At 36.2% G+C, this 17,698-nt stretch overlaps 2 protein-coding genes across 2 annotated transcripts in view; one reads left to right on the forward strand and one right to left on the reverse strand.

Moving 5' to 3' along the window:
* Positions 1 to 2,348: 2,348 nt before the first annotated feature.
* On the reverse strand, positions 2,349 to 3,649 carry LOC6042978 (CLIP domain-containing serine protease 14D). The gene is made up of 4 exons (XM_001854283.2): positions 3,512 to 3,649; positions 3,198 to 3,442; positions 2,848 to 3,140; positions 2,349 to 2,786 (listed from the first exon to the last, which is right to left on the reverse strand). Exons 1-4 carry the CDS (start codon positions 3,566 to 3,568, stop codon positions 2,485 to 2,487), a joined length of 897 nt encoding a protein of 298 aa, XP_001854329.2. The 5' UTR covers positions 3,569 to 3,649; the 3' UTR covers positions 2,349 to 2,484.
* Positions 3,650 to 11,557: 7,908 nt separating this feature from the next.
* Positions 11,558 to 17,698, forward strand: part of LOC119768039 — a 50,905-nt gene continuing 44,764 nt past the window's right edge. The window contains exon 1 of the mRNA XM_038258342.1: positions 11,558 to 12,272. Coding sequence (XP_038114270.1) covers positions 11,932 to 12,272 — 341 coding nt within the window. The 5' untranslated portion in view covers positions 11,558 to 11,931. The remainder of the gene's footprint in view (positions 12,273 to 17,698) is intronic.

Raw genomic sequence — 17,698 nt, forward strand, 5'->3', positions numbered from 1 at the left:
TTGACCCCCGTTGGTAAAGAAAATTAGATGAAAACACAAAATTTTAAAGTTTTGCAAATAACTTGAGCTGTTTTTATACTGCGAAGCTCAAATTTTTCCAGCATGGTTTAGCAATGTTAAGTTTCCAATTTCTATGATTTTTCCGCGGAAAATTCTTCAAAATACCGAGAAAAGCAGGGGGTGCCTTTTGCCCCGGGGGTGCATATTACCCCCTCTCCCCCTATCTTTGTACTCCGATATGAAAAATTTAAGGAAAGTTTCATTGAACAGATGCCAAAAATGTATATGGCATAGATGGCATCTTTTCATTAATTTTGTTTTATAAAATTTTGTTTTTTTTAGATGCATCGCCTTCTTTTTTTGGCATTATACGTTAACCAAATTTTAATAAAATGATCAGGAGAAGAGAATCTCCTTCTGACAATAACCTCCAATAACTCCGACAAATCTGAAAAACAGGGCTCGCACCCTGTTGGGGGCCTAAAAGGGCGCAGCAGACAGCTGGAAACTGACAGAAGTCAATATATTTAGTAATTAGACAATTCTGGAGAATTGTGCAATCAATACACTTTTTTCTCCTTGTGATGTAGTTCTGTTCTTCCACTATCCACATTCAGTCTCCACCATTACAGCATACTGTCCACTGCCCTGATGCTCCCTCGCCAATCCCCGGTGTTGATTCTAACTACTAATAAAAAGGAAAATCATAGATGAGAAAAGGTCAATGCGGATGGAGAGAAAATTGAGCCTCACAGTGACTGGTAGTAAGTGTGAAAAAAGATAAATAATGTGAAGAAAGACAAGAAAAAAAAAAAAACGAAAAGATAGTATGTCAATGCGGATTGGTCGACATAAAAGAGACAAATAGTAGGAAGAAGCAAAAGAAGAACAGAAAATCAGGAATAAGAAATTGTGAATGCGGATAGAGAGCAAATCGAGCTCGGTATCCATATAGGAGAGAAAAATAAAATAATATGTAGCAAATAATTATGGAAAGCGCTCACCAAAAACAATGCATCTTCAACAAACAGCTCCAATATTCAATGAATTTTCCAGTCAAATCAAACCATCCACTTTAACTACCCCCAGGTCCAGGTGGTCTCTATTGCAAGTTTTTGCTCGAACCTAGGAGCCCAAAGGCTTGAATGGGGAGAGCACCCAAACCTATTTTTACTCCTAGGAACCTTCCACTCCAGGGTTCGAACTGACGACTTTTGGATTGCGAGTCCAACCGCCGCCAGCGATTCCACCGGAGCAGGCTTGGTTTGGCGTGTTGTTTGTAGGGTAGAGTAGTCATCAATGAGACACGGTGATCAATGATAAAATGGCTCTCACAAGTCGTAATTTCAACCGATCAGGCTCATATTTGGGAGAAAGGTGTATCTACTACATACACGTCTGTCATAATAATGGCTCTGGTTATGGACGCTCCCTTGCAAAGTTATTCATACAAGTTTGATTCTGGGGTGTAAAAGTAAATTATGATTAAAAATTACATTTTGGCTCATAGGCTGCCATTAACACAAAAACTAATATTTATCCAAATTTCTTTCGTCATTTCACAGGGCATGAGTTGGGCTACAATGTCCTATTATTAGGTTTGGCCAAAATTTAGAATATACCCAGAATCCAGGGCTGTCTCATTGTTCCCCACTCTTTTCGGCCCATGAGTAACAATGAGACACTTTGATTTTTCTTCATTAAACTTTTCAAAATCTATGGAAATCTTTCAAAAAATGAATTGGAAGTGATTTTTGGCATATTTATTGAGTTTGAACTTCATTTAACCAAAAATATAAAGTTATTTTGTAAAATATATGGATTTTACAAAATTTAAATACTTTTTAGTATAACTTTTGTTAACTAAAGTTTCATGTTGGCAAAATTGCTTTAATATGTTAAAGGCAAGTCACCTGCAATGGAACAGTATAAAAACATGATGTTTTACTAGAAAAGTATTGATTTTCATAGAGTGTCTCATTGTTCCCCAGCTGTCTCATTGTTCCTGCCAAGTGCCTCTACAATGAGACAGTTGAATAACTCTGGCTGTAGACGTCAGATCGCTCTCATATTTTGGTCAATGTTAGAATACATAAAAAAAAAGAAAATGAAACATAAAGCTCATTAAAACATGCTTATGAAAAAAATACAAAAATCGATGAAAGTTAAAAACCAAAAGTGTCTCATTGATGACTACCCTACCCTACTTATAGCGTGGAGACGACTCCTACACTTAGAATGACTTAACGGCCTAACAACAACCAAGGCCGCTGTAACCAGCTAAACCGTGAACCCCGCACGCATTTGGCTTTAGCTTATATTTAATTTTAAGTAAAACCCAGTTCCAGTTAAAAGTATTTGGTATTATTATGAATTTATTCGCATTTTTTGTGTACATTTGATTTTAAAAGCAAAAATTTTTGCTGTGAGTTATTTTTTGAACAGTTGTTTTAAAAAACTTTTTGAAACCTGTTTAGTAGTGTTCTACTCCATCTTGCTCTCAATCCAATCAACATAACTCGCCACCTTAGTGTACACATCCGGAATGTTCTTCTTGCCACACCCCGTTGGTCCAAAGCTAGTGATCCCAATCAGATAAAAGCTGTCACCAACTCGCTGCATCAGTGAACTTCCGGCAATGCCGTGACATACGTCTGCAAGCTTCGGTCTGCTCACGCACAGCTGAGTATCCCGCAGGGTAATCTCCTGCTGTTGATACGCCGTATCACATTCGGTACGGTTCAGAATCTCCAGCTCGGTTCGCATCTTCGTGTCACTAATTCTGCCTGAAAAGAGATTTACCTTATAGAAATTTTCTGTCCAATAATTTCAAAATAAATTACTTACTGCCAACTGTTCTGGACCATCCAACTTCGGTAACTCTTAGTCCAGTGGTGTTACCAGTACGTACTTCATCATCAAGCGGCAGACAAATCGGTCTGATATAGTCCGAGAAGGTCACATCCCGATCGAACCGAATCAGTGCAATATCATCCCATTGACTGCGTGGCAGGTTGTTGTGATCTTCATGAACAATCAGCTTGTCAATCGTCATGTCAATGTGGAGATCGGCGCACAGGTCGTCTTCGCAGTCCGGACCAGCGTTGCTCAGGTCATGCTCCCCAAGACGGACTCCAACTCTACAACAAAACCCCTCAGATTAAATTCAACCCCATCTAGTCGTTCTTAAAACTCACATCTTCCAGTTCTTCGGGATTCCACTGATGCAGTGAGCGGCAGTCAGAATGTAACGAGCGTTGATTAACGAACCGCCACAGCTGAACTCCAGCTTTCCATCGGGCTTGCGGTACTGGATCAGCGCAGTCCAGGGGTACTCTCCCAGGAAAGGAAGCGCTGTATTAATCAGTCGGTCAGACTGACCATTTCCACACTCGTTAGGTCTGGGGAGGGTTGCCTTGGGCGCCGGTTGAGCGTAACAAACCTTGAATTTATTAGCGATTGATGCATTTTGAGCAGGTTAATTGCAGTTGACTGGTGTCACTTTACTCACCAGACCAATTGATGCCAGGAATGCAATGGGTATTAGCAGTCTAATTAGTTGAGTCATTTTGCACAGAGAACACTACGGTTAAGTAACTTAACTCGACGAAGTATGGACAGAACTGAACGCAACCGAATGTTGGACAAGCTGATTTATACAACTCACTTGTAAGTAGTGTTGCTATAAACACACGGTGATAAGTAGAGGTCATAGCAAAACAACTATCTGCATTACGGAAGTCCCTAAGAGTATTCCAAATACTTAAGCTGAGATTATGACGACTTTTGTAGACAAGCTGTCTGTAGCGATCCTTATCATTAGAAATTGTTGATATTTTAGTTTTGCAATCGGCTTCTGGTTCGTAAAGCTTCTGTTCACCATTAACCGTGAAGCTGAGTTGCAATGTTTTGTTTCATAAATGCAGTAATATCCCGAGCAGGGGTAAATAACACGGGAATATCAAATTTCGGTATTACTTGGGCACATAACAGGGACCAAAATGTGCCCCTGGTTGCCCAGTAATAGATGGTAAAATACCAAGAAATCATACCAAAGTTTTGTACGTGGAAGACCACAGGAATACCAAACCTTGTTCCAAGGGTAAAATAATATCACAAAATAAAACCATTTCAATACCAAGTTGAGGTCTTCTGGATTTTTGATCATTACTTGAATACCAAAACTTGGTATTGCCATGGTTTTGTTTTTAGATATTCCCGCGGCCTTGGATAATCAGATTTTGGTATTCCTGTGGTCTTCCACGTACAAAACTTTGGTATGATTTTATGGAATTTTACCATCTATTACTGAGCAACCAAGGGCACTTTTTGGTCGCTGGTATTTGCACAAGTAATACCAAAATTTGGTATTTCATGCCATTTTTTAGTGCAGCAGTTGCAGTTAGTGAAAAAACGGAAATGATCCATATGCAATAACCAAATCTACTCACCTGATGATTCCATGTTGTTTTTAGTGATATTCTTCGCCACATCGAATACATTTGCCATTGATAAAAGGCTTGTACTTGAAGTTCTTGAAGCTTCTGAAAAATAACGAGATTGAAAAATGAAACTGGATTTAGATTCACCAAAATTCGATTGACTTGTTTTTCAAAGTAATTGGTTATCCCAACTTAGCGAAATTTCAACGATTTAAAAAAAATCTTAGTGAGTATATAAAAAAAATTAAAATCAGCTTTTACATTGTTGGGTTTCAAGTCATTTTAGCGCAAAATTAATTATCTTGTCAAAATTGGTAAAAAGTTTCCCATTGTTTCAGAGGAATTAAAAAAAAAAACACTTTAATACCAAAATGTGGTATCCTGACTTAGAAAATTTTACACAATTTCAAGTCATTTCTTTAGGGGGTATATCAAAAATGTTTAAAATTAAGTTTGAAATTTCCCGTTTTCAATGAAAGCATTAGCTTTGATACATCATTTCATCATTTATTAATTTGATAAAATACTGTAATACCAAAATAATACCAAAATGTGGTTGAAAAATTTTGCTATTTTGCAGACTATATCATAATCCCACTTAAAAATCGAATGAACGGTAATTTAAGGCATTTATGACCAGTTTGAGAAAAAAGTAGAATCAAAAAAATTAAAAAGAATAAACTTTTGGGTAACATTGTAATTTGTAATTTTTTTAAGTGTAACACTACAGTAAATTTCTACTTAATTTTATTAAATATTATACGCAGAGATATGTAATCCTTCATAACCATTAGTATTAGAAAAAATTGTCTTGAAGGACATTCGATTGCCTAACCAACGATAGGTCGGATAATGGATCTGGACATAGTTTTCGTACCGATAATTGAGACACAGCTTCAAAAAGGTAAGAAAGACCTCTTGGTGATACTAAATCGGGTTTTTAATAGCCATTCACAATTCATAATCATTGTTCGCAAAATCCTATATTTTAATAGGATACTGATGGACGATCAGAATTACAACATAAATCGATAAAAAAACCCAGATTGATCCAAGCTTTACCCTTGCTTCAATTGTTCCTAACAACTAACTCGTCAACACCCTTCGCATATTAGTGCTCCGATTCGGAATCATCCGTAATTTTTTCTCCGGAAACTCAAACGTGCTTTAAACAAATGGTTCCGCTCCAATAACGCCTTTTCCGACAGTGTGTGCCAAAAAACACGAGCAATGATATAGCAACAGCAGAATCCCAGAATTCCATCATCTGACAAGATTGGTTAGCGCATCAGCCAAATACGGTTCCTAATGGGAAGAGGTTCCGGTGTTATTTGTGATCTTTGCGCTGGCACTCCAGGAAAGCCAATCAATCTGTGGCCAATCAACGCTGGTCCAAGGAGGAGAAATCGTGTCCCATCCCACTGACATCACGACCAAATCAGGGGCATCATCCTCGACGGAGCTGCTCCAGATTCATCAGAGCAGAGCAGAATCGTGGAAACCTATTGGCAGAGCAGAATCGTGGAAACCTATTGGCCTCGGTGGAGCTGATAGTGGGGCATTGGAAAGAACAAACAATTTCTTCCAAACACGATAATTGACAAAACTCATTCGCACTTGTTCGGGCACATCGAGCTGGGCGGACGGACGTACACATGACACATGGGCAGGGCACAGTAACTCGATTGGTTCGCTTTTCGGTGGAATCCGGTGGTGGCCTGGTTCTGCAGAATGGTGCTGTGTGTGCGAGTTGGCACCGCAGTACGTACGTACGTGGCTTCTAAGGGTGGGGAGTGCTTGTCGGTGGGAGTCGCGGTATACCGATTTGATGATGTTCGAGCAAAAAGTAGAGAGAATTGGTGGATTTCGATTATTTTTTTGTGATGCCACTTATATAACAATTATGCATCATTAGTTAATACATTAAAGTCTCCTCTATCTTCTTTTATTTAGGGATTTTTTTTTATATTCTATGCTGCTTAGAGTGGTTCAAATTTGACTTTTCGCCGATGAAAGTCACTTTTTTCAGTTATGGCATTTTTGAGCATGTTAGCCATTTCAGCCATCCATGTCAACAGACTAAGAGGATTCGGTCTTAATTCCATCCAATTTGATGATTATTTTCACTATTTATACAACTTATATAGAAAATTGCCTCCTCACCTGTTTACTTGCTTGCTCACTATATAACATTGAAGATTGAGCTTTCTGAGGCTCTGTTTAATCCCTTGAAGATAAAAAGTACGGCTCACATTTTTTTTGCTGGGAATCTGTTTTTTTTTTTATTTTGGAAACCTTGCATCATGCAATCATGTTCTAGAAGTAGAGGGTGACGAGCGGGAATTCCCGGGAAAAAAATCTCGGGAAATCGTCAATTTTTAGACCTCTCGATTCCCGGGAAATTTGGTCGAGACTCCCGGGAAATTTTATGCTTATAAATATCGAAGAAAAATTATATAAACTAATCAGATTTTTTTTTGAAAAATAAGGAATTGTTTAGAATATTGTATGTATAAGTTCGAACAAACTAATGCTTCTCTAATCTTCTTATTCTGAAAGTTTAAATTTTAACTTATCAAAAATTCCAATAGTTATAATTGAGAGAAACCAAAAAAAAAAAAATTATGTGGACCCAAAAATTTACCTTAAAGCATACTTAGCAGTTACAACCCAGAAATAAAACTGAAGTTTTGATGGAAAAGACTTTTAAAAATATGTTCAATTTCCATACCCTCTCGAGCATAGCAATCCTCATTATCTTGGGTTTTTTTAAAGTTCTATGTTAGTTGATTTCGCTGTATCAAGGTGATTTCATTTTTTGATGTCAATAAGTTAGTTTGTGTTTCGCATCAACCTCAATATTAAATTACGTTTTGGATAAAAACTCTTGCAATCTTTGTAAAGTTAAGGTCCGCCAATTGTGAATATTCGGGTATACGCGTTAGCTGATATTTTTTCAATAAGTTGACCTTAAGAAGGAACAAAATACAACTTTAAATTGTTGTTTTGAGTTGTTATTCATCATATTGCAAAAATCCCGATACTGGGAAATTATATAGTAATCAGCTATTTTTTTTATTTCACAGAAATCTTATAACCAGTTCATGCAACAAGTTTGTGCACCTTTTGAAAAATCACTTAGCGGGTTATGAAGATTTGTAAACATTAAAAAAATGTTGAGTCCTAATAAGCTCAACAAACGATCTTGTATTTTCAGATTCTGAAAATAAAAACTAAAGGTAGAAATAGTTCTTGTGGTTTGGTTGAGCGTTTTATCAGAATGCATTACTATGAATACAAAGAGACGAGTTGTTCCTTTTAATTCCGCTATATGGGTAATGCTCTATCAACTCACACGAAATCGGGAAAAGTTGCCCCGACCCCTCTTTGATTTGCGTGAAACTTTGTCCTAAGGGGTAACTTTTGTCCCTAATCACGAATCTGAGGTCCGTTTTTTGATATCTCGTGACGGAGGGGCGGTGCGACCCCTTCAATTTTTGAACATGCGAAAAAAGAGGTGTTTTTCAATAATTTACAGCCTAAAATGGTGATGAGATAGAAATTTTGTTTCAAAGGGACTTTTATGTAAAATTAGACGCCCGATTTGATGGCATACTCAGAATTCCGAAAAAACGTATTATTCATCGAAAAAAACACTAAAAAAGTTTTAAATTCTCTGCCATTTTCCGTTACTCAACTGTAAAAAAATTGGAACATGTCATTTTATGGGAAATTTAATGTACTTTTCGAATCTACATCGACCCAGAAGGGTCATTTTTTCATTTAGAACAAAATTTTTCATTTTAAAATTTCATGTTTTTTCTAACTTTGCAGGGTTATTTTTCAGAGTGTAACAATGTTCTACAAAGTTGTAGAGCAGACAATTACAAAATTTTTGATATGTATATACATAAGGGGTTTTCTTATAAACATCACGAGTTATCGCGATTTTACGAAAAAAAGTTCTTTTTGCGTTTCTCTTTGTTTCGTCGTCCGTGTCTGTCGCGGGTGAACATGAACGGGCATGATCAACGGCGACCAACTTTTTCAAAACTTTTTTTCGTAAAATCGCGATAACTCGTGATGTTTATAAGAAAACCCCTTATGTATATATATCAAATTTGTTGTAATTGTCTGCTCTACAACTTTGTAGAACATTTTTATACTTTAAAAAATAACCCTGCAAAGTTAGAAAAAACACGAAATTTTAAAATGAAAAATTTTGTTCTAAATGAAAAAATAACCCTTCTGGGTCAATGTAGATTCGAAAAGTTCATTAAATTTCCCTTAAAATGACATATTCCAAAAAAAATTACGGTTGAGTAACGGAAAATGGCAGAGTTTTTAAAACTTTTTTAGTGTTTTTCTCGATGAAAAATACGTTTTTTCGGAATTCTGAGTACGCCATCAAATTGGGCGTCTAATTTTACATATAAGTCCCTTTGACACCAAATTTCTATCTCATCACCGTTTTAGGCTGCAAATTATTGAAAAACACCTCTTTTTTCGCATGTACAAAAATGGAAGGGGTCGTACCGCCCCTCCGTCACGAGATATCGAAAAACGGACCTCGGATTCGTGATCAGGGACAAATGTTAAATGAAAATAAATAGTTTCTCAAAATATTGAGACTGTCTCAATTAACGTTTGAATAAATGTGAATTGTAATTGAATTGATTGAAAAGAAACAAATTTATTACTTTTCTATTAAAACTATTGGCACTATTGGCATAGTTAAAAAAAATTCTCGGGTCCCGGGAACTCCCGGGAAAAAATCAAATTCAACTCTCGATTCCCGGGAAATTGAAAATCGCAAGAATCGTCACCCTCTATCTGGAAGTAATAAATTTTCGAAAATTTGATGCAATTTGATTAACTTTCTAGAATTTAAAGGTTTTTTGAAGCACTACAAAATGTGCTGGTCATACATAAATGGTACGTAAATATTCTAAAATCTTTTTATGGAATGTTTTGATCGGTTTGGTGTCTTCGGCAAAGTTGTAGGTAAAACATTTTTTTTCACAAAAAATCAATTTCCCAAAATCTATATCTTTTAATTTTGGATTTTTTAATGTTTTAGGTGACAAATAACCGCAACTTATGAGCAAGAGGAAATATAAACAAAAGTGTTGAAGATTGGACCTCTGATTGCTGAAATACAGCGAATAAGAGGTGGGCAAAAAAAAGAGCGAGCCGCTCAAAGAGCCGGTTCACTTAAAAGAGCGAACGACCCAAAAAAAAGCCGCATTTCTTTTTGAAACACCGGTCTTTTGAAATAACCGTTCTAAGATGCAATGATTTTCAAACAATTGACTACTTTTAAGTTTATAAACATAATTTATTGAAATTCCAACAAATTGTAGCATGAAATTTGTGTTTGAGAATTGAAAAAGTAATATAAAATTTGCTCATTTTCAGAAATTAATGTCAACTTTGTCAGAATTGTGTACATTTGTCTGTACCTAAATTACTTTAAAAGTGAATGCCATATCCTTACTCCTCTTGCCCAATTAAACTTTGGCATTTATAGAGTTTTTTTTTAACAAATCATTGAGTACCTAGAAAAGAGTTTGCAGAATATTTTCTCAAAATAAAATATCGGAATTTATTTAATTTATCAGCGCAATTTATAAACGCAATTCTGTAAAATTAATAGCAATTTTCATCAAAGTTCTAAATTTTTTGTTTGGGTTTTTTCCTTTTCCAATTATTTGAACGTTTAGACATATGGTTCTCAAGCAAATCTTTTCGTTTTAGCTTTTTTTTCAAAATAAATTAAAAAATTTTTTTTGTTCTGAATGAAAAATTAACCTCGTAGGTTCAGAAAGTACATTAAATTTCCCATAAAACTAGGTACATGTCTCTCAATCTAAGTTTAGCATTGTCTCAAATTTGTATCCAGGCAATATGTTGGTGTATTTTTTTAGATTTCAAATAAAACTAGAATTCTGGTAAATTTAGTTCAGAAAATTTTGGTTGGAGATCAAATATTGGTCAAATCCATTTATTTTAAGCGATTTTCTGAAGAAATATCCATTAAAATAAAAAAAAACAACAAAAAGTTGCTTCAGACCTCTCGACGGAATATTTCGGTTTACCCCGGTCTTTAGTTTGTTCTTCGGAACACACCGAGTTGCCATCAAATCGGGTGTCCAATTTGATACAAAAGTCCCTTTGACACAAAATGTCTATCTTTTCACGGTTTCGAGCTACAAATTACTGAAAAACGTTGTCTTAGTAAAAATCCAGCAAAATGGAAGGTAATACCGCCGCACCGTTACGAGATATCGAAAAATGGTCCTCGGATTCGTGATCACGGACTACGAAATTTCACGAAAATTGAAGGGGGGTTGGGGTGAGTTGGCGGAGAATGACTCATCCATCTATTGTTGTAACTCAAAAAAAATGGTTGAAATTAGAAAAAAATGATAATTTTTAGATTGAAGCTCGTCTTGAGTCGGAGTTATCAGATAGGATTTCAATGCAATTTTCAAGGGTTTTATCGATTCGAATTTAAAAAATATTTAATATGTATACCAAACATAAAACTTGCTTTTGGTTCACCGTTTCTCCCTCCTCCAGCAACCCCTCTAGAACCCACCAGTCAAGGTGTCAATTGGTTCAAAAGATCTCGAGCGCTTCGTACTCTACTTGCTGCTACTTTCTCAGCCAAAACCTCTGGAGCACGCGGTCAGCTTCTTGGCCTTTTCGACCAATAACAGAAACGGACGGCCTGAGTCAGTGCATTACCACCCCCCCTCTCTCTCCGTTCCAAATCGACGCTGGCAGGAGAAAGCCATCGCGCTTTTTTCCGACCGTCAGTAATCTAATCTATTTCAATCATTTGTGGACCGTGATAAAAGATAGACATTTATCAGATTATTCCTGGTGAGGATCCGAAAAACTTGGAAAAGCTTCCAGTGGGTGAGGCTGAGTGTGTGGACGAGAGGAAAATTATATTTTTTTCGATTCACCATTGTTTGCTGATTTTTTTCTTCGTTTTCTCTGGTTCGTGGAGGAAAATTCTTTTTCGTCGGAAAATCACGTTACTTTGGCTGATCTTTGAAGACGCGCGGTCGCGATCCAGAGCAAATAAAAAGTGAACTCGAGTGTGTGTGTGTGGATCGAACGACGTGACCAGAGGAAAATTCTTCTTCGGTGGGAAAACAGAAGAAAATCGTACCATTTTTCGCCTTTTGAGCACCGGGACGCGGGCGTGCCTTTCCCCAAGTTCGTTGTGATCGTCGTGGAAAAAATCGTCGGCGTGGAAAAATGAAATTATGATAAAATATTTGCTAGTGAAATAGGACCATCGTTGCTCGGGTGGTTTTTCCAGAATTTTCCCCTTTTTCTGTTTGGTGAAAAACTAGGTGGAAAACTGTAGTCGAGAAGGGAAAACATCGCGAATTTTCCGTGAAAGGAACCATTCAGGCACGTCGAAAAGCACCAAATTGAATAGAAAGGATACTTTTTTCCTCCCCTTGAAAAAATGTTGTTTCACAAAAGAGAACTGGCCATGCTGCTGGTCCTACTGGTAGCCCTTGCCCTGGCCACCTCAGAAGAAAGCCAAACGAGAACCCACAAAGCCATGAGGGCCTTCGACAGGACGAAAACCTCCTTCCAGCAGAGTGAGGCCACTACCACCGCCGCTAATGAGGACCAGGTTGTCGATGAGGACGACCAGGAGCAGGATCATTATGATGAGAACGATGGCGATGATGATGGTGAGGAGGAAGAGGCTGATAGCACAGCTGGTCCGACAACACCGGCCACCGGTAATTATGTCGCGACTACGCCGAAAATTGTGAAATCAACGAAGGTATTGAGCAGGTGAGTTGGCTGTCGAAGGGAGTTCATTTATTATTATTTCAGCTGCACTTGGCGGTGAGATTTTTTTTATTGGCAGGATTTTTGTTTTCTGTTTCAGTAGTGTTAATTTTGTTTGGACGCAATTAATCAGCGGCGACTTTTGGTGGAAATTATATTTTTTTTTCGGAAGGAACAGTGTATAATGAATAGTAATGAATGGAATTTGATGATTGGTGCTCCAATTAGTTGGGATTTTGGTTGGGTTTGAAATTGGGACTTTCTCAAAAGTGGTTGGTACTTTCAAATTTAATTTGAATGGTAATAGCATTCATTAGGGGTTTCTGTGGAATAAATGGAACAGGCACTCCTTTACTTGGGCAAGCAAAGTTGAATTTCTGACATCAATTGTTAACATAAGTGGGAAATTTGCCATTTTACATGTTACACCAATGAATTATTTTTCTGCACATTCTCAATGGAGTACGGATTCAAGTGGTAGAAAATTCATTTGAAGGATGCACCAGATCAGCGTTGCTCAAATATTGCAGGTGGTATCAGCCTAGAGGAAGGTTGAGAATCAATGCACTATAAGGTCTACAGCATCATGTACAATTTGATTTTTTTCTAATATTTTTTTTCCAATGTTAGTATTACACAATGAGTGCGGTTCAAGAAATAATAATACAAAAACCATTTATTAAAACTTTTTTTTCAAAAAGTGTTCGTCTAAACGTCTAAAATTTAAAAGCCAATCGTGGGAATCGATTTCCCACACAACGGTTTTTGGTATTTTTTTATAGAATAAACATGATTTTTCAGTTCAAAAAATATGATTACTGGTCGTCATATTTGTTATTTTTTCATGTTAAAATCATAGATTTAGCTCAATAATATTAATTGCTGATAATCTACACATCAATCTCAACACGGATAGCATTTTTCAGATAGCTAAAAAGATTTTTTTTGGTTCTTTATTATGCTTTGGATTTTAAATGGACCGCAATTTATTATCCAGTTTGATTCAAATTAAATACCGTTATCAGGGGTGACATTGGGTCTGGAGGGTGAGATTGGGTCATACAAATTTCAACATTTTTGTGTGACCCAATCGCACCCCCACACCCAATGTCACCCCTGATGACGGTAAGTCTCTTATAGATATTTATATTTTTTTAATTTTTTTATATAAAATGACTACAAAAGTTTAAAAAAATCTTTTAAAATGTCTCAAAAATAAAAAAACGACAGCAAATATAATGATACCAGTCAATGTTAATTGTTATATAAGTTCAGACTTTCATGTTTTATTTAATAAATATATTAAAAATTATCTTTGACCCTCTACAACCCAACCCCGCCTTTAGACGGGCTTCGATTTAAAAAATCGCCGAAAATCCATTTTTCAACCAATTTTTGATCTTCAAAAAGCGTTGGAAAGAAGAACTCTTAAAATTTCAGAAAATTTATTGGTTGGAAGTTTTACTTGTTTTATGTGACTTTGCCAATGTTTTTAAAAACTTCATTTTTTTAGAGGTCAACTTTAGCAGTGTTTTTTACTAACATTTCTTAAATTTAAGTAAAAAGAAGTAATTTTTTTTGTGTCCCAGACTTTGCCTCTACGCATTTATTTACAATTTAAATGATAATGGTGCCATTCTATAGCAGAAAATGTGAAAAACATGCAAAAATTGAAAAAGTTACTGTAAAAACATGAAAAAATTAGATATGCAAAATGTAATGATAAGAGGTGGTAGAGAGGCCAAATACTACCAAAACCAAACATAAACTAAGCAAGATAAATGCAGATTAAAATACTAAAAATGAAACAACAAAAACATAAAACAAGAGAAGTAAAGTTTTGCGTAGAACAAAAGCTGCTCAAAATGACCTCCTGAACACGGGAAAAATAAAAAATTTCAAAAAAGAAATTTGGGCAGTAGAGGGTTAAGTCGCTACCGCCAACTAGGGAAAATTAGAATTACAGTCTGAATAGGTACAGGAGATTTTAGAGCAATAAATTTGGTAATCGTCGTACCGTTAAACGGGGTGATAGACAGGGTAAGGTTTTAAAAATTTCCACAAAATGAAGAGTCCAAATTAAATACGTTCGGGATGATATGTAATCATACTGACCATGGTAGAGAAGTGTTCAAAGTACTTCAAGAAGAAGTTTTCATAATATTTTAAAAAGTTTCAATAGTTAGTTAACTATAATTAAGAAAATGTTGATGAATAGCATTATTTTAATATTCTCAAAGTTGCATAATTTTCTCATTGAACATGATTTCAAATCGGAAAACGGTATGCATTTTCGGAATCTTTGGACAATTTTCCACTAGGAGATGGTAAAATAAGTTTGTAAATAATAAATATTTATGTGTTTTTGAAATAAAATTTATAGGTATTTTCAGGGTATAGGTATTTTTATTAGAATTTTCAGACCGGATATTGTTTTTTTCAATTCCTGGAATTCCCGGAACAAAATATAAAAATTCCCGGGTTTCTGGAACTTCCGGTTTTGGAAAAATCCCGGGAATTTTGTCCCGGGAATTCCCGGGATAGATGCACTAAATTTTAGATTAACTCGTGTTATTTTTTATGTAGGTTAATTTAATATTAAGGTTGCTATCATTCAACTAATTATACTGAAAAACTGACTGAACTTTTGAAGTTAGATCACATAAAAAACAGTCCGAACGAATGATTTTTATAATTGTTTTCAAGAACAATTCCTGTTTTGGGCTGAAATTGCCCACAGAGTTTTAATAAAAATTTAAGCTATGTTTAACATTAAATTTCATGTTGAAATTTATTTAACTAAAATTTGGATAAATAATCAATCAATCCACCCTCTTTATTTCTTTGAAAAAAATAAATTTATTTTTTTTTGCTTTCTCGTGAAATAAGTATGTTTCTAAACGCTTTTTAAAGTTTTTCTCAACGATTTTTGTAAGTGTATGATATCAACTTGGGCAAACAATTTTAAACCATATCGTGCAAAAGCACAATAGATGACGTTTTTTTTGTCATCAAGTCAAATAAAACAGAAGATTAATATGAGCACGGTGTGTTTCGTAAAACAAACATAACATAAAAAAATTCTCAGGTCTGATATTTGGCACTATGCAAAGGGGCTCCTATTTTTGGGTTTTTTGAAGAAGAAAACTCGGAAATAAGGGTATGTAAACTTTTTTTGGTGGTTCAAATATTAACTAGATGGGACCATCCATAAACCACGTTTATATTATTTTTAAAATCTCAGACCCCCCTTGTGGACACTTTCCATACAAAACAAATCTTTTTTGTATAAAGCATGGACAATCGCTGAACCCTACCCTCCTAAGCTGTCCACGTGGTTTATGGATAGTCCATAAGAGTTTTTAAAGCATATTGATAAGTTAGTTGACAAATATGTACATTAGACTGGCTATTCGTTCTACATCCAACCGGCGGTCGCATGATTGTGATACATGGCGGCATGAAAGTATATCAGAATCTGCATGAAATCTGTCTTTATGCATTTTTTTGCGATAAAGGGGTATGTCATATTTGCCCGTTACCGACAATTATCGAATATGTTGGTGCTCTTTCTCTCACAATTTATCAAGTGTCCATGGCGCGGTGGTAGCGTGTCGGATCAACAACCAAGAAGTTGGTGGTTCAATCCTCGTTCTTATTAGGTTTTTTTTGTGCAATACAACCAAAAAGCCGTCGGTAATGTCGATAATTGTCGGTAACGGGCAAAAATGTCATACCATACCTCTATATCGCAAAAAATGCATGAGGACAGTTTTCATGCAGATTCTGATATACTTTCATGCCGCCATGCATCTCAATCATGCGACCGCCGTTTGGGTGTATGCTATGAAATTAATTTAAAAAATCTAAATTATTCGCTCTACACCATTGCCTTGGCGTTCGAAACTAGGTGTCCGAAGGCTTGATTGTTGAGGCAATTGCAAACCTCTTTTTACACCTAAGCTTCCATCCATCTCGGGATTTGAACTGACGACCTTTGGATTGTTAGTCCAACTGCCTACCAGCGACTCCACCGAGGCAGGACCCAGGGAGACGACTTCTACACCTGGATTGAGCTAACGACCTAACCTCTAGGTTAAACCGGGGCCAACATTTACTTCCCTGTCCGAAGGAAGGCGTGATCAGACAAATCGCGTCTCGAAAAATTCCACCGAGACCTTCTGGGATCAAACCCAGGCCGACTGGGTGAGAGGCAACCACGCTTACCCGTACACCACGGTTCCCGGCTAAAATTGATAAAAAACTTTAAAAAAAGTTGCACTGGACCTCCCCCCCCAAATTAGAAAAAAATACACCGTGGGATCGAGATACCAATTTGTGAATATTTTGATATTCATTTTCATATGGACATATACCAAAATTGTACTAACATTTTTAAAGTCCCCAAAGTGATGATGAAAATGGCTTCCTTTAAAATATCAATCGTGTGTGCAAAATTTATATAAATACGCAAAAAAAAGAAACTCTGAACTTTAAGCAGATTCTTTTGGGATATTACGACGAACACACAAACTACGCAAAGGAACCTGATGTAAATCTGAAACAATCCGGAAATTGGCCCTAACCTACTGACCACTCACATCTAGAACAAAATCAAAACCTGTCCTGACATTTTTATAGAGATTAGTTGAAAACAACAGTAGTCGCGAACAGTTTTGAATTTTACCTAATTGAAAACAACACGATATGTTGGCCTTTTTGGTGTTAAAATTAGAGAATTTCTAAACGGCACTAAAACAAAATATTATCCTTTTTTATATTTTGGTTTTGAACATTCAATGCTATAATTAATTCCATCTTCTCATCGCTCATCGTGTGATTTAATACTATTTTCCCCTTCGCAATGCACAAACAGCCAAATTATTATTAAATTACTTCACTCTGCATAATTTGGCCATAACATCAATTACCAAACGGTGCCAATGGCAGTCAGAGCGAAGCCGCTCGAGTCCTTACGACGGGTGGTGTTTGAATCAAAACATGCAACTCGATAAGGGAAGAAACTGCTACTACTGCTGCTGCTTTTGTAAACTGTTGGCCAACAATGTTCCCGGGGCGGGCTGGCTGGCAGCTGGACCCAGTTCCGGTCCTAGGTCACCATTAATTTACTGGAAAATTATTATTCGTTCTTTGGCACGATTCGGTCGTAAAATAGTTGCCTCGTTGCCTTAATTAATTGGTACCGTTTGGTAAAGTGCATCTAACAATACATTGTTTGGTGGAATTTTCATGCTTTTTTTTTGTTTCAAGAATTTAATTCACTTTTCTCTTATTTAAAAAGTTCAAGGAAATTCACTCTATCTGCTCATTTAATAAAAAGTTTAGAGTGTTAGTGAATTTGCATAAGCCTTGGCTACGATGGGTTCGCGGTTGGTGTCGTCGGAGAAACAACCATCACTTTACATTTC

The sequence above is a fragment of the Culex quinquefasciatus genome, chromosome 2, assembly GCF_015732765.1.
Source record: "Culex quinquefasciatus strain JHB chromosome 2, VPISU_Cqui_1.0_pri_paternal, whole genome shotgun sequence".
Classification (NCBI taxonomy): domain Eukaryota; kingdom Metazoa; phylum Arthropoda; class Insecta; order Diptera; family Culicidae; genus Culex; species Culex quinquefasciatus.

Bases quoted from the DNA above. Each gene is read 5' to 3' on its own strand.
- LOC6042978 (XM_001854283.2), bottom strand. From the start codon at position 3,568: ATGACTCAACTAATTAGACTGCTAATACCCATTGCATTCCTGGCATCA. The intron at 3,141-3,197 runs GTGAGTTTTAAG...GTTTTGTTGTAG, and splicing joins ATCCCGAAGAACTGGAAGAT to AGTTGGAGTCCGTCTTGGGG. The intron at 2,787-2,847 runs GTAAGTAATTTA...ATCTCTTTTCAG, and splicing joins ATGGTCCAGAACAGTTGGCA to GCAGAATTAGTGACACGAAG.